This window comes from Pundamilia nyererei, unplaced genomic scaffold (genome assembly GCF_000239375.1).
Source record: "Pundamilia nyererei isolate P.nyererei 1_Seehausen unplaced genomic scaffold, PunNye1.0 scaffold00031, whole genome shotgun sequence".
Classification (NCBI taxonomy): Eukaryota; Metazoa; Chordata; class Actinopteri; order Cichliformes; family Cichlidae; genus Pundamilia; species Pundamilia nyererei.
Window position 1 is genome coordinate 976,993 of NW_005187432.1, and position 16,953 is coordinate 993,945.

The following is a 16,953-nucleotide window of genomic DNA, read 5'->3' on the forward strand; positions in this document are numbered from 1 at the left end:
GAGTTTGGAGGTCGGGCTAACAGTTTAAGCTATTTTTCTTGTTCTGGAAGATTTTCTTGAGCAGCGTGGCGAGCCACATTTTACTGCCACTGTCACTGGTGCATGACTTTGCAGCAGTTAGGGGTGAGGGGGGGGGGTTTCAGATGGGTGGTATCTGTCAAAGTAACCTCTGCACGAATCCCAGGACCGAACACTGTAACAAGATGATCAGTGTTATTTACCTCATGTGCTGGTTGTTTTAATGCTGTGGGCCAATCGGTGTATAATCACTCCAGTATGAAATAGTTCTTCCACGCAATTCTACATCTGCACTAATCAATACCAACGACTACACTGTCCTGTTATCTGATTGTGATTTGATTCCTTTAACTCAGCCCTTTGTGCTCTTCAGCTATAATTAAAATGATATTTGCAGCTTTAAACGCAAGCTTTCCATTTATTTATTTTTGGCACGTTTGCTTGTCATGAACTTTCCATGTGTAACTAACAACCTTTCCTGAGCTGCAGCCAGAGAGAAAAGTAGGACGAGGAAATGGAAAAGTCAGTGTCATGAAGGCGTTATGGCTTCAGTAGAGCTACATTCAGAGCTCCACGGCAGCTATACTGTAACTATCCTGTACCATTAGTGATTTTGGTCTCAAGCTCACAGCATGCCCATGTATGGTTGCAGCGAAGCATATATACCCATAAAAGTGTCAGCAAACTATCTGCTGCAACTTTAAGATCTTCTTGTTGTTTGAAAACTTTTTATTACCTTGAATGTTTTGCGAGACTTAAAGACTTTTCATCCATCTCTCCTCTAGCCACAGTTCTTTAAGAGAAGAGAAAAGGACACTGTAAAGGGTTGCAGGACTATGAGTACTCTTTCAAACAGCTGCTGATTTAAGACTGCTGAGGCATCCTTCTGCTGAGTCACCCACCAACTCCTCCATGTTTCACCATTCTGAAACAAACTTGCTCTACTTTGAGGTATTCTAACAAACTATATCTCTTACAAACCTTTCAAACTGTTTTAAAAGTCCCTGCCTTATCATCCTTTCAAGAGGTCAAATATCAGCCCTGCACCAGCCGATATATACTGAGAAACAGTAGCAGCTGGTTTCCCCAGTTGTGGATTAAGCCCAGTTCAGGACCAAAAGAAAAACATCAATGAAAACAGCCCCTGAAAAAAGATTATGGTCTATGTTTTGCAGACATTTCAAACTCAAGCAGTTTCTTATATAATTTATTTTGAAAACATGTTACAAATATTAGTTTCCCTTTATAAAACAGTTACCTGTGGTCATAATTACAGTGTCCTGGTAATCCCCTTTCAATATTACATGTAACTGCAGCGACACATCTTGATACCAAGTGCATAAGGAATTTAAAATGAGGCTGAATATCAAACGGGGGACCTTCTCAGCTCAGTTTGGCTGGTTGTCCATCTGTGAGCTTGGCTGGTAAGACTGGATATCCTCCCCGATGAACTCTGATACTGTGGAAGGAGAATAAAATCACAGATTCACTTGATGCAATTTGCTACTGCAAAATACAAAATAACCTATACTGCACTGTCAGTTTCAATTGTATGTATATTTTCAGAATTCATTGGCTTTATTTTAATCGTATTTCAACATCCCCTTTTTAGAGATTTGTATTTTATTTTTTTTTTACGTATTTGGAACATCTAGAAAAACTGCACACCACACCACATCTTCTTGCATCAAGTAAAAATGAAATCTAGTCCCCAACTTAACCACCAAGGTTAATGCTTTGTTTCTTTTTTTAAATGTTATAATGCAAATTACAGTGAAGACTGTAAACATCTAAAAACACCAGCAACCACAAGATGCTACCAAACATTACATTGACTAATATCTGTCTATATATCTGTCACAATCAAAAATCAAAAATAGTTTATACAATTATCAACTCAATCAAGTCAAGTCACCATCAATAACGCCATGCAGTTAAATCAATCATCAATAATCGTAAAACCCTACAGTATTGGGGAAAACCCAAACAATCGAGCAACCCCTTAAGAGTAAGCACTTTGTAACAGGAAGCAGGAAGAAGGTCCTAGCAGAACCCGGCAAGAGACTTTGGATGGTGTTTTTAGAAGAGACTGAAACTCTACAAATAAGGAGTTACCTGTTTGAAAACTAGTCTTTCTGGGTTCTTTTATTTTAGTCAAGAGGTAGGTTGGAATTAACCACTTTGTTTCTCAAGCTACCAGTTTACCTACAACAAGGTTTCACTTTCTCATCAAAAAGAAAATTTTGGGGGCCAAATTAAATGGCAAACTAATTTGGAGAGCATAAATTCAGATTATTCAAATTTTGACAAAAATACAGCTCTTTTCTTTTTTACTATTACTGACCCTGCAGGTAATGTCCATATAAAGTTGTGAATCGGCCTGGTAGCCAAATCTTTACACCAAATACCACATGATCACCAGCTATCCTGGCCATCAGAGAGCCTGTGTTGCATGTCATATCACATTCTCACTCCATAAAGCAGTGTTTGTAGATCAAAGACAATGCACCAGTGAGTAGAAAAATATTTCAGCATTAATAAACATGATTTAATAAACTTGTTTAAGTTGTTTAAGTGCCTTTAAAAATCATAGTCCCGGGGCTGAAAAACAAGAACACTGAAGTGCTAAAAACTGCAGTTCCTATAGTAGCCACTGGAGACTGGCTGCAAAAGTGAGTCAACTTCCGCTGATACCCACTTTAAAATGGCCAGCTTTACGGCATTAAAGTCGTGTTTACAGTCTGGTACAACAAATTGTCTCTGTGAAAAGTTTGCCCTTTCAAAATAAAAAGTTATTTTATAACCTGTACATTTAGATACTAGAAAGGCTGCTAAGTGTAGTTGTGCTGTTTGTGTGGTACAGCTGTCCAAGAACTTTGTGATCTAGTTTTGTGGAGTGAAATTTCTGTTTTTTATTTTTATGTTTCTTATCAATAATTAACAGATATGCATGGCAAATTTGGTGATATTACCAGATATCTTAGGACTCCACATTCTCTTCCAAATCTGGTCACTTCTGGCCAGAAAAACAAAATAAAAAAACCCCCAAAATACCTAGAGAGTGGCAGCCAAAATGCAAAGTCCATTCAGTGGATACCATTCATTCTTCTATCCAGAATATTAAAAATTCTTTGTATTTCTTCCTCCAACATTTCTGTATCTGTGTTTGTAGCCACTTATGTCTTTTTTTTTTTATCAAATCAGTTTTCAAATATCACATCTTTTTGAAAAAACTATGTCTCACCTTCTTCAAAGGTAATGTGGTGCATAGAGGCAGAGCTGGTAAACTCCAATGGACACTCCTGGATCTTGGGATCCCTCTCTCCCCCATTTCCTGTATCCAGCACTCTTCCCTGGGGGTCCCAGCCCTCATAGTGGGAGTAGGATGCTGGGCAGATATCCTGATAGGGGTTTGGGTTGGTAGGAGGGGAGGGACAGACCTCCTGAGCATAAGCAGAGTACTGTGGGTAAGAGGAGTTGGGGATGGGGGGCAGAGGGGAGGTTGAGATAGGACTTCCAGCTGGGAAAGGGCTGAGAGAGGATGAGTGGGAAGGAGAGGGTGAAGAGGACAAGTAGGGTGAGTCCAGCCATGGGGAAGGTGAAGGTGAGGGAGGCTGCGGACCACGTGGGTACAGAGGGGGAAGGAGCTCGGTGAAGCCCAGCTCTAGGTTCTCAAAACTGGGGTGACGCTCGGATAGTGCTGGCCTGGTCCCGCCGGGCTCTTCCACCGTGGCATCAGGTTTAGAGCAGTACTCCTCATTGTAGTTTATGGGTGGGCACGGAGAGGAATAGGTGGAGGGGTAGGGGGGTAGGTGGAAGCTCAGATTTTGCTCATCAGACATCTGGTCCCCTCTCACATGGAAGCCTCTGTCTATCCTGGGTGGACCCCCTGCAGGACACATGTTTCCGCCATCCAGAGGCAGCATAGGGGATCGAGAGAGCAGGGGATCATCTTCTTTGAACATAACTGAGGGAAGAAACCGAGAATAACTGACACACATAACTGATGTTCATGTAAAGCATGTCCAGCTGCCACATATAAGTGTTGTATTTACATTGGATTTCAAACTATAAATCTCTTTATTTCAAAATTATTTGTGGGATTAGATACTCACTGGGTAAATACTTAAAGCAGTGAGTGCTGCTCCGTTTCCTCTTCCCATTAGAAACATAAAGATTGACCGACACAGGCCGACTGACAGATAGGTCACTATAGGCTGGGACCCTCACACATAACAGACACTGGAAGGCATAAAGACGACATACAGGGGGATTACAGAGCATTTATCAGAGCATCTCCAGTTGTGTTGGATGCGTCTGCTGAAATTTCACAAATTTACCTCATTGCTGTTGTCACGGTCAACATGAGCCTCCTCCTCCCACTGTAATTTGCCATCTAATGCAAAAGAGCACAAGAGCAAGGTTTGACATAATGAACACAAGTCAATTATAAAAGTGCAGCATCTGAATTAAGCTTCATTTAAAATGTCTGTTAGACTTCTAGTATCCCCCTTCTGATTCTGAACTCATCATCAAATAATCATCATATAATTTTTTCTTTGTGTGTATTCTGGGTTGAATTTTGATGTTCAGCTTGAATAAAGATTTGTTGATTTTTTTAAACTCTTGAGTCTCTGAGTCCACGTTCTCCCCACATTATGACATACATGTGAGATAAGTTTCTAATACCTGGATTACACAGACCTGAATGTGAAAATTATCAGCATATAATGAACTTCAAATATGTGAAGACAACCATTTAAAGGGGCCTATTGTTTGTTGTAATAAAAAAATATTGTCCCACAACATCTTCAATGTTTATTAGACCTAGTTGCACAAGCATTGCATCAAATCCTTCGTGCTCTGCATTTGAAATGCTTGTCAACTATGTGTGGGAACCTGGAAATGTGTATTTTGACAGTTTTTATGATTTGATATGAGAGAACTATTCACTATGAAATAGTGAAAATTATCATTTTTTGTGTGTGTATTATAACTTAATGTGGTTTTTGAACTGTTTTAGGTTGTTTGGTATTTTTATTTTGGTTTATTGATCTTTATGTTATTTGAACATTTTGCTTTTCTCAGTTGTTGACTCGTTTTTTATTTGTTCCCTCAGTGTTTGTTCCATTTAGTTATGACTCTCACATGTTATTTTGGAAGTTCCTTGTGTTTAGTGTCTTGCATTTAATTTTATTTCCTCTCTTGCCTCTCTGTGTATGTATAGTGGGTCTGTTAACTCTCCCATGCATGTTTAACTAGTTGGAGAAGTTAACAGTTAGAGAATTGTAAGTTCTAACTGTGAATTCCTGCAGCACTATTTTAATCTAAATCTAATGAGCTGAAGTATCATTTACCTAATATTAAAAAGTGATTTCAAATTATTTTCTGTCTTATTATATTCCCAATCAACTTTTACTGCCAGTTCTGTAAATTAAAATGCGCCAAGGCTCCTCTGGACGCTTACCTGTGCCTCTCTCCATGAAAAGGACTCTGGAGACTGGCAGGAAGTTTGTGCCGCTCAGCAGCAGCTCTTCCCCTCCTTCCACAGAGCAGGAAGTGAGGCTGACCGACTCGATGACAGGCAGCTCCTGGGCCGAACGCTGGGCTGTGGTGGAGAGAAACGATAAATGCATATGTAGTCATCAGACTTTAATCATACACTACCTTTCATCAAGGTTAGTGCATCTCAAAGTGCTCTACAGATGACGGACAAGCCATTAATAATACAGAGCAAAATGCAATAAAACATCAATCCATCCATAAAATACAAAGTAAAATAAAATGTAAAAAAAAGCAACAAAGAGTAATCAGTGAAGTTAAGAGCTTGAGTAGTGGAGCAGAAGTAATGCAGGATAAGGTTGATTAAAAAGACATGACATTATAAAGTAGAATAAAATCAAATATATCAAATAAGATCTGGAAGTGAAAAACAAAATAAAATAATGTTTATAAAGCAAAGCACTTGTGATCAGTGTTTGCAGAATTGTAAAAAATCTCAACCTTTGACAAATCCAAGTGACACTGCATGTTTCAAATGTGACTCCTTTGTAAAAGGATTCTGTATCATAATATGAATTCTCCATAAAGCAGCCACTCACAGCATTCGATGGGCAGAGAGGCAACCTGCAGAGCCAACACTCGTCCAGGGGGTCCTGAAGGGGGCACTATAGGGAGGTGAGTACGAAACACCAAACGAACACGTGTGTTTTTCCTTCCAACATCTGTTTCTCCTTTCCTCAGCTCAATGTCTGAGTTCCTCAGTTTCAAAATCCCGGCACAGTCGATGCTGTGAAACACAAGATTTGTCTCATGACATAATTTTGAGTAGGAAAAGTTTCACTCAACACTGAAACTTTAGGGAAAGAGCTATTTAAAACTTAAAGTAGACCAGTTACAAAGGTATGACACAGCAGTCAAACATGAGCAGCCCACCCGAGCATATATAATAAGCAACTCCAGCATATGTGTTAAAAAAAAATCCTTTTTCTACAAACATGACGAGGACAGTGAGAGCATCCTTCTGACTTACAGAGCAGTCATGTTGTTCTCGGGGCTGAGGGGGATGTCCAGTAGTTTGGTCCCCACCTGGACGCTCTCGTGACTGGCAGTGCCCACCATCTTTCCAGTCACTCTGAAGGGGAACATACATTTAAATTTACCAGCTGAGAAAAATAAAGTGAAATCCCAGCAGAACACAAGTTATTTATGAACGAAAAACGGTGAAATTGCTTCCAAAATGTGAGGATTAATAATCCTTTTCACGTCACTTCAAGTTCTGTGAACACATGTGATCAATAATCACTAATATCACCCTCGCTTTTTTTCTAATGACTTAAAAAAATAATGAGCATTAGTTAAAGTCTTGCACTTATGTTATTAACTTAAAAAAAACATTGTAATATACAATGGCTGGAAAATTTCACTGGCCACTAAAAAGATATTCATCCAACTTGATCTTGTAGACTTACTTTGATATTTTTAGTATTGACTGACAGTTTAAGGTGTGCAGAGTCGACTACATTCCCTTCTGAATGATAAATGAATCTCTCACATATAATTTTAAATTATCCATCCATCCATCTTCTTCTGCTTATCCGGGGCCAGATCACAGGGGCAGCAGCCTAAGCAGAGAAGCCTCCTCCAGCTTGACTGGGGGGGGACACCAAGGCATTCCCTGGCCAGCCGAGAGACATAATCTCTCCAGCATGTCCTGGATCTGCCCTAGGGCCTTCTCCCCGTGGGACATCACCTCACCCAGGACGTGCCCAGGATATATCCTTGTCAGATGCCCAGACCACCTCAACTGGCTCCTTTCGATGTGGAGGAGCAGAGGTTCTACTCTGATCCCCTCCCAGATGGCTGAACTTCTCACGCCATCTCTAAGGGCTCTTGACTCAGTTTTAAATTATATTACTTTCAAAGATGGAACTGAACTCAATATTGTGTTTAAAATACAAAATTTGTGTGGGTGTGTTTTTTTTTTCTCAGTTTGGATCTGCACTTCACTCGATATAGGATATCATAATCAAAAATATATTCTCTGGATTATGGGAAGGGACTAACAACAACTGTTGTAACACATTTTCTGGACCAACACGAGAACCAGCTGGTGGTTTATTGCACAATGGTTAAAGCTACGACAGTCACGTGATGGGTCCCCTGAATTTTGTGTTCCTTGAACATTATGGCATGAAGAAAATATTTGTGTTTAAATAGAAAAATACTGCAGCTCAGTACCTGTGTATCTGATAGAAAGGATGTGGTCTGATTGATCGGTCATCAGCTGTTCCAACGAAAACCTGAAGAGAGAGCGGCTTCCTCTCTGTGTAACCACACAGCTGTGAAGATAGAGAGAGACGCAGTGTGAAACCAAACTGCGATGAGGCCAGCAGCAGTGGCCAAAGAATTTGTTCCAGTGTCGTGTGAACATGATCAAAGACATGTTAACCTTAAATTAGATCTGATATCATATAACTCAGTTAAAGGTGAAAAAAAAACCCTGAGAAATTTCATTTTCACCTTGACAACAGGATGTCCAGTCGGTGCAGCTTTGACGGCTCCTCTGCTGCCCTCCGTCTCGTAGTGGGCTCTGTGGTGTGGCCGAGGCTGGACCTCAATACGCAGCTCATACTGGTCAAACTGGGATGGCAGAGGCCAATCAAGTGGCGGCAGGGCGTTAGACCTGAAATAAATCAGATGTGAGAATTTTAGATGCAGTAAGAATAGAAAGACCCACATGGAGAGAAGCAAGTAAATTTACAGGATTGAAATGTTGAAAAGTGATGCTGTCCTTGCCTGAATAGAGGGCTGTGGGCGCTGGCTCGGGTTCTGCCCCAGGCCAGAGGAGGGGGAACAGAGAGGTAGTCCATGCCCACAGATGGGGGCTCTCTCCTGGTCTGCTGGGTCTCTGGCAGTGGGCAGGGAGAGCTGTGGCCCAGAGCCTGCTCCTGGTCCACCTCCCTGGGAGATAACTGCAACACAAAAATCTCACCTCTTTAGTTCTCCACAGACTTGTTTTTGCTTTGCTATTTCTATTATGTTTCTTTTATATTTCAGTCTTCTCTGTATGTTTATGTTTTTGTTTATTTAAACAATTCATCATGTGAATGTGCCAGATTTAGCCGCACGGGCTAATTTTCTTCTGTAGTCCCTGCCTATTGATAACATATTAAATTAACCAACAAAACTGCACATACACAGGCATGTGAGGCAAGCTAAAAGAGAGAAATATATCTAAAAATAAACACATGCCTGTTATGTGTGGGCTGTGTGCAGACAGGAATAGGACCCAAGGTGCAGACTCCAGAGCCAGATGTGAACTCAAAACAGCTTTAATGTTAAACTCAAATATAACATAACTGGAAAAAATCTAACTAAACTTACACCGGAGGACTGACAGAACACACAGCTAGGTAAACGGTAGATCGCAACACAGACACAAAGAAACACAGGGCTCAAATACACAGAGGTTGTGTCCAAATTCATGGGCTGCATCCTCCTGAGGACCCGGCCTTCGCGGTCTACGTGGGCCGGGTCCTCAGAAGGTCGGGTAGGCCGGAAGTAAACGGCCGTGAAATTGGACGGTCTAGCCTTCTGATTAGCGTCGCCGCTGTCTCGGTGGAGTTTAATAAACTCAGCCGTCTGCTCCTTGCTATCTAAAATATAACAGGGCACTGGCGTAAATTCTCGACTGTCTCATACTTATGTTTAATCAAGTTTCTGTTTGACGTTTAGTCAGCTGTGTAAAAACCAAGGAGGAACCAACCCAAGGAATTAATAAAGTTTTATTTTATTTTATCTAATCTAATCTAATAACTTTAATCTCAGCCAAACCGATTTACTCACGAACAAACAAAACACTGAAAAAAGCCCAACAATAACATTTTTAGGTTGTCTAAGTGACTTATAAATTACGTTTAACCCGAGCAGCGAAAGTCCGCGGTGATCTGAAAATGATGTGCCGGGAGTTGTGCCGTTCTCAGCCGCATCAGTAACCCTCGAGCTCCCGGCTAGCTATCGAGCTGGTGGGTAGCAGAAGCCTCCGAAAACGTCGAAGCACTTTTGCAAATATGCGATATCTTGATAAACCGAGCAGATATTTGATGTTTACACAGCTACTTTCTCGCCTGAAAATATGTTAAAAGTTTATTTTGTGACCCAGAAAGATTAGTATGAGTAATTTTAAAACTTAGTAGCGGCCGCCATTGTTGGAAACTGGAGTTTGGCTGGGCCGCGCTATGAATTCTGGGATATGGTAGGCCACGAAGGACACACCCGACCCATCCTTCAAATTCGGGGAAAAGGAGAACGCATTTGTCGGCTGCATTCGGAGGAGTCTACGAATTTGGACAGCCTTCGGCGCGTCGCTGTGACGTAATCGGTCTACCAATGCAGCCTCAGGAGGATGCAGCCCATGAACACGACCAGAGGGAGCAATCAGGGAATGGGTAACAGGAGGGAAACACAGCTGGGGCAAATCAGGCCTAACGAGACAAGGGGAAGCAAAACCAGACACATTAAAATCAGACGTGGACTTTCAAAGTAAAACAGGAAGCCCATAACACAGACTGAACAAAAGACACAGACTCACATGCAGGCACTACAACAGAGGGAACAGAGACGTGGGACCAGGGCAGACACAGACACTGACTGGACACGGGGATATAGCAACTAAGGATACACAGAGACGCGAACTAGACAAGGGGATACAGCTGACAGGGGAGACAGAGCAACTAGAGAAGACAGAGACATAAACCATAAGACAGAACTCAAAGAAACCAAAGACTAGAAATAATAAATAATAAACTCAAAAACCCTGGGTCAACGACCCAGGCATCCTAACAATGCCCATATAACATATTAAAAATCAAATGTTAAAAATCCTTACACATCAGAATCAAAGACTTTCTTTGACACTACTCAAATCATGACAACATGTTTGATTATCCAAAAACCAAAGTTTTATAGATTTAGAGAAAGAAGTAAATGTTGTTTTCCTTATTTCTGTGTAAGGAACCCTAATGTACTCTAAAGAAAAGTCAACAAAACTATGGCAAGGAACAGATCACAAAATAAAGGAGTAAGAAAACATGCCAATGCAGCCTGAAAATTACATCATGGTCAGCTTTTGGAGGTATCTACACTAATACACTAATGCAATATTAGCAACATTTATGCAATAATGTCCAAGCACGTGGATTATAGGCAGGCCGTCTACACAGAGGGGCCTGCTTATCTCTACAAAAAATTACAGAGGAAGTATAGTAATGGCAAAACTGTTTGGACCGGCAATCATGTGGAACTATTGCTGAAAGTAAATGGACTGATACTTAGATATAGATATAGCACTTTTCTGTTCTAACTGAGCATCCAGAGAGCTTTTTTTCACCCAACCATACACACATTCCATGCCTTTACATGGTTTCTGAGCATACACACACTCTCACCCTCTGATGAATACATCAGGGTTCAGTAATAACACAAGTATAAAGCAGCCACAGCACCAGAACACACAGACTGGGAGTTTTTGCACAGTAAATACGGCAACATAGCATTATCCATCACCAGAGGAAGCCAAGGTATTGGGAAAGAAATACCCATACGATAAAAATGAAATCTCAAAACATAACAGAGTTTAATCTTTGCAAATTAAACATCCAATCAGGAACTAAAACGTAGGTGTCTGTATCATTCAAAAGTCGCAGCTTTTAGCTTTCTTGAAAACTGTTTTAAGACTTAAACTGCTTCAGTTTTTGTATTTGCTAAAATGCATATTTAGTGTCGATGCTAGACAGAAGCATAGTAAAAGCAACATAAAATGAGCATACACTGTATAGATGGCTCTGAAATAAAGGTCCTTTGAACCTGCATTCTTTGTGATAACCAGCAGGGGGCGACTCCTCTCATTGCGAGCGCCATTACATAGAAGTCAATGAGGAAATCACTGAGTTTTCACTCGATTTTCTGCCTCACTGAACATTTTCCTGATAAGTTTAATGGGTCAGTCACTGGTTTCAAGTCTTCTTCAGTACAGCTTGGTGTTCATTTGATATATGATGGTCACATATAGACTCAAATAAATCATGAAGCTGGACATTCATTATGGCTTGACTACCTTGAGTTCCACAAGTTTTTTACTGTGTGACTGTGCAGTGTCCTTGGCTTGACAGTTAGATTGAACCCTCTCTTGTAATTTCTGTTTTAGTTTAAAAACAAACAAACAAACTAGACAGGGATGGCAGCTTGAGGTCTAAGAGTAGGAGCCGAGTTAGAAAACAGAATTTTATACTGCTGCTTTGAGAGGCCTACTCCAGGTTTGGCAGGGCGGCACCTAAGTAAAGGCAATAGATCACACACAGCACTTTACCTGCTCCAATGATGTCTTCCTGGTTTTCTGAGGAATGCTGAGCTCACAGCTGCTGGGTGGAGCTTGAGAGTGAGGGGTGGACTCTCCACCCTCCAGGTTGCACCCCTGCAGTTCCTCTGAGTAACTCCCTCTGCGCGAAGTACAGGGAGACGCCAGCGGGGAGTTTCTACGCTTCTTCCCACTAGGTGAGGTGGGCCTTGAGGATGATGAGTGCCCAAAATTGATGCTGCCTTCGTTCAGCTCCTCCTCCTCCACCAGCAGAGAGTCGCAGCTGGAAGCGGGACTGAGCCAGCCTCGAGAGGAGGGGCTAGAGGCGGGGCTGGGGCTGAGGGAGCTGGGGCATCTGTCACGATAAGTAAAAGGATCCAGTAGAGGCAGGTAAAGGCGCTCTCTGTCCCAACCGCCGCTGTTGCCCATGTCCCAGTAACTGGAAATGGTGGGTGTTGTGTCATCGTCAGGCGAGATGGTGGTTATCTGGATGCTGGGGCACTCGACCACACGAGATTCAGAAACCTGGAAAAAAGATAAGAGGCTCGTCACAAACATTGTCACACACAAAAAAATATATCTAATTAACAATTCAAATCTCAGTAAGAAAACTGGCAGTAAGAAGCACAATTTTAAATAGCTCTTTAAACCATTGTTATTACTTTGACCTTCAGATCAGTCTTTTGACCTTTAAGGAGAGGTCAAAGGTCAAATGCGACATGATAGTTTAAGATTCTTTATGGTACTTTCTACAAACACGGCACTTGTAAGAATCATATTTTTATAAGTTATGAGCCTTTTTGACAATTTTCAACTAATAAATAATGAAGTTGACCTTGAAGACCTTGATGGATGTAGACCAAATTTTAATGGATTTTTAACACAACCCCACTCTACATCCTTACCAAGTCTTATCAGAACTGGAGGAGTTAATTAATAATAATAATAATAATAATAATAATAATGTATAAAAAGCAAAGAAAAAATATTAGAAAGTGTTCATTCTTGTGGTCTCCACTAACTAGGCAAACAGACATTATTTATTCCCTTCTCTATTTAGAGAGCACTGAGGCAGTGATCACTATGTTTTGTTTGTATGTACTAAGAATTTCATTAAACATCAGCTTAATTTGAAACCTATATAAAATCTGCCACAGTGAAATTTAGCTGCCTTCAGACTTTTTCAAAATGACTCCAGGACTGTAGGAGAAAGTAGGCTGGGTGTCTGGCTGTGTTTAAAACCTCTTGTTTGTCACGTCCTGTGGTTTTTATAATTTTGAGTTTTAGTTAATATAATACAGTTTGGGTTATGTGTTTTATTTGTGGGATGTTTTTATGTTTTGAGGAACATGCTTGCTTCTCCACCCTCTCGTTGTCAAGTCTTCTTCTTTTTCACGTGATTCGCTGTGCAGTTACTTCCTGTTTTATTTTAATAGTCTGTTTTCCTCTCTGTGTTTATTCCCTCATGTATTGTGCAGCTGTGGAATTTTCAACTTTTGTAAAGGACTTTCAACCCAATCAAGGATTATTTTTCATTTACCTTGTGTTGTCTGTAAGTCCAGAATTTGGGTCCTTCAGGTACAAAAGACCAATCTTTTTTACCCAGTAAACCACAGAATTCAGTGAAAACTGTACATGTACTCTCACCTTGTTATATTCTGAGACAGTATTACAACATATTTCAGCAGCTGCCCTGCAAAATGCTCAAGTCATAGTAAAGAAGTGCATAATATTTCCTCAACTAAATGTGTGAGTGTTTAAAAGTCTGTTTGCTTTGTCTCAAAAAACTTTAACTTATATACCCTAAGTCTTTCGGCCCTTGGTTTGGATACAGAAAAAACTCTCCAAGTAAGGAAAACCTCTTAATCCTAAGGGAAAATGGAAGGAAACCAAAGAGAAATCTGCTGAGGAAGCCTCTTTATTCTTGGACTGACTTACATGCAATCGATGGCGTGTCTACAAAAGTTGAATATGCGCTTGGAACAAACTTAAGGTCAACCAATCAGACGGCTGCTGCAGCTGCTGCAGCTGATTCTTTCTACGGTCATTTGTTCAGTCGAGGTTGAAACTGCAGATTATATGAAATACTTAGACATAGGCTGTCTCACCTGTACAGAGCGTGCCGGCAGGCTCTCATAGGTCCCGCTGAACTTATTGAAGTGATCCCTTCGTGGAGGTGGGGAATGCATCCCCGCCCGCTGACTGGACGCAGGTGTCGGGCTGGGGATGTCGATTGAGTGACCTGCGTGAGAGGCAGCCAGGTTTTTGTCTGGAACTGAAAATACATAAAGGTTGGGATGAATGTCCGGACACATGAAGGGCACACCCACAAATTATATGAATTAGAAAATCTTTACAATACTCTTTCTGTTGGCAAGTTCCCTGCTTGCTTAAACTGACTATAATCCCATGCTCCCAAAGAACAGCACTTTGTTCTGTTCACTTTACACCTTTTCATCCACATGACAATAAAAAATTATTCATCTGCTTTTCATCCCCTTAACCACACAATAATAGCTAGCTCTGCAACTGTCCTGCTCTTGTACCTCTGGCGTGAGAGAGACTCATTAGATGAAAATCAAAATATTGTAAACACAATTTGTGGTGAGTAAGGATTCATTTTTTATCATCAGTGTGCTTCCATCATGCTTTACACATCAGTTTCCCTTCATTTTACTGTAATTGCTACCATATGGAAAATGCACACGCTGGAATTTTACCGCAATAATGTTTTAAAAGCAAGTGCAGCATTTTTGTCACTTTTAATATAAATGAGGAAATAGAAGTAATTTTCGGAAAATGCAAAACTACTCCAAACAGTTTAGTAACTTAGCTTAGCAAATAGATAAGAAACAACTAGCTGCACTGACAGAGGATTAAGTCATTTGACATTTTTAGAAAATCTGAGGCAAACAGCTGCTTAACATTATTGAGTGATTTTAAAACATTTTGTGTACAAGGTGTACTTGATAGCCAGCCAAAATCTTAAGGCAAATAGTGGTATTTGGAAGCCTCTATTACATCTGTCATTTAAAATTTCTTCTGATTACATCGCCTGAAGGAACATAGCATTACAGCGGTATTTGTGTTCATAGTAAAAAGCTCCACTAGCATCACACCATACATTTCCTTGCTTAAAAAATGAAATTAGGAGTTGGGAAAGTTGCTGTTTGCTGGATGCCCCTCTTAAATCTCAATCAAATGAAAAGCAAGCAATTCGACAAACACATACTCCACGAGTACACCTCTAACATCTGACCTCGTGCTTTGAACTCTATCTCTTATGGTACTGAGCAACCTGAGCCAGGCTCGTGTCACATCACAGGGTTATAATACAGACACTGGAGTTAGGAAGGTGACAAATGTCATAATCCAGACATGTAAGAGTCCATGACATTAATGAAACAGAATTTACATGTAGACAAATGTATATGCCTTAAATGTGTTGCTTATATTTAAAAGAAAAAGTAGTTTGTGTGTATAGGTGAACCTCAGTCAAATCAATATTTATAGCTCTGTCAGACCGGACTTCCACTCTACATGGAAGAACCAATGTGAACATCTGCCCACAGTTTTTACCATCACACTAAAAGCATTGCTGTTTAATCCTAGGATATAATTTGTCTCCGGCACCTTATCAGACAGTTTTATACAGTCCACAAAAAACAGGAAAAAATGCTGACCATGTGTCACATTCAGAGCTTTTTTGGAATGAGCCGAGTCTCAGTCACAGACCAGTTTGTCTTGGGAGACCCAACCTGGAGGAAATGCCCCCAACAACATAACCTCCAGGATCACTCTGACACTCAAACCGCTGCACCATCATAACGTGACCATTCACTGAGGTGTCTACACTGTTCCTCACTGTACACTCGTATTCCTTGGTACACTATTTGGAGACAACTAGCTTAATTTTATAGCATAAAGACTGGAAACACCTAGTCAGAAGCATAAAAATCTATGTATTATCATCTCTGAAGCTGTTGTTAAATCTTTATGCTAGCTAGGCTTATTAGCAGCTAACTATAGCTTCACATTTAAAAGGCAGACATGAGTTTGGTATTAGCCATGTTTTCTTTGTGACTCTTGGACACCAGTTGGTTTTCATTTTAAAATTCTTCATGCTATTTTTTAGTCTTAGTCTTTATTATTTTGTTAATAAAAGCAACAGGAAACAGGGGACCAAACTTGGAATGGTAAATGCTGCCAGCTTCCACATTCAGTTCAAAAACATCAACGTAGGTGTCCAGATGAATCTAAATGTGGGCCAAAAAGACTGTGATAATCTTGCCTTAAAGTGGGATTTGGTTTTATCCATAATCACTCTGTCGTATGGCAACAATTTATCAAAATCCCTCCAAAACTTTCAGCTCTACTTTTAAACTATTTCGTACATTTTTCCATGTATTATAGTTACAAATTGCGCAATAAAGGGTGAAATGGGAATTCTAACTAAATCATGAAGTTTACTTTTGGCCCACTGATTCATTTCACAGCATGAAGAACCACACACCTAAATCCACCGCTGACCTTGACATTTATATAGAGACTTTTTTCATTGTATAATCTCAACATGACTCCTTTGTATTTTGCCCATAAGCCACCAAACTGACTCCTTAAGGCCACATCCCTTGCCACAACATTTTCCCAGTGTGGAGTGGTCTGGCTTCACATGGAGTCAAACAGTAGTTACTCTCTAATGAACGAGGCTCGCTGCCGCTCCGTAGTGGCGGCGGGCCATGCGGGCAATTTTTGGGCAATGCGGACACACAACAGCAACTGCCAACGAATTAAGAAGCTGGGTGAAAAAAAAATCTCTTCAAATGTTTCCTGGCAACAAAAGTATTTCCAAGTGATTAAAGCTGCAGTACTGAGGCAACTCTTCTGCTGGCGGATTTTTCACATGAATCAGTGATTTAGCGGTTTATATGTAGACCAGCAGGAGTTTATGAGGCACTAGAATTTAACTAACACTTATCGAACAGGGAAAAAAAAGACTCACTGATCTAATATACTTTCATGTTTGTTTCCATGTCCTGAGCTGAACCTCAAAAAAGCAATGTTTACCTCAACCTGGG

General features: G+C 40.6%; 1 protein-coding gene across 1 annotated transcript in view; it reads right to left on the reverse strand.

Annotated features, from left to right (window-relative positions):
• Window positions 1-1,215: 1,215 nt before the first annotated feature.
• nfatc4 (nuclear factor of activated T cells 4) overlaps window positions 1,216-16,953 on the reverse strand; it is a 17,743-nt gene continuing 2,005 nt past the window's right edge. The window contains exons 2-13 of the mRNA XM_005728977.1: window positions 13,984-14,150; window positions 11,888-12,400; window positions 8,317-8,492; window positions 8,041-8,203; window positions 7,759-7,859; window positions 6,551-6,652; window positions 6,120-6,307; window positions 5,486-5,626; window positions 4,359-4,414; window positions 4,134-4,260; window positions 3,263-3,985; window positions 1,216-1,477 (exon numbers count right to left, since the gene is read on the reverse strand). Coding sequence (XP_005729034.1) covers window positions 1,407-1,477; window positions 3,263-3,985; window positions 4,134-4,260; window positions 4,359-4,414; window positions 5,486-5,626; window positions 6,120-6,307; window positions 6,551-6,652; window positions 7,759-7,859; window positions 8,041-8,203; window positions 8,317-8,492; window positions 11,888-12,400; window positions 13,984-14,150 — 2,528 coding nt within the window. The 3' untranslated portion in view covers window positions 1,216-1,406. The remainder of the gene's footprint in view (window positions 1,478-3,262; window positions 3,986-4,133; window positions 4,261-4,358; window positions 4,415-5,485; window positions 5,627-6,119; window positions 6,308-6,550; window positions 6,653-7,758; window positions 7,860-8,040; window positions 8,204-8,316; window positions 8,493-11,887; window positions 12,401-13,983; window positions 14,151-16,953) is intronic.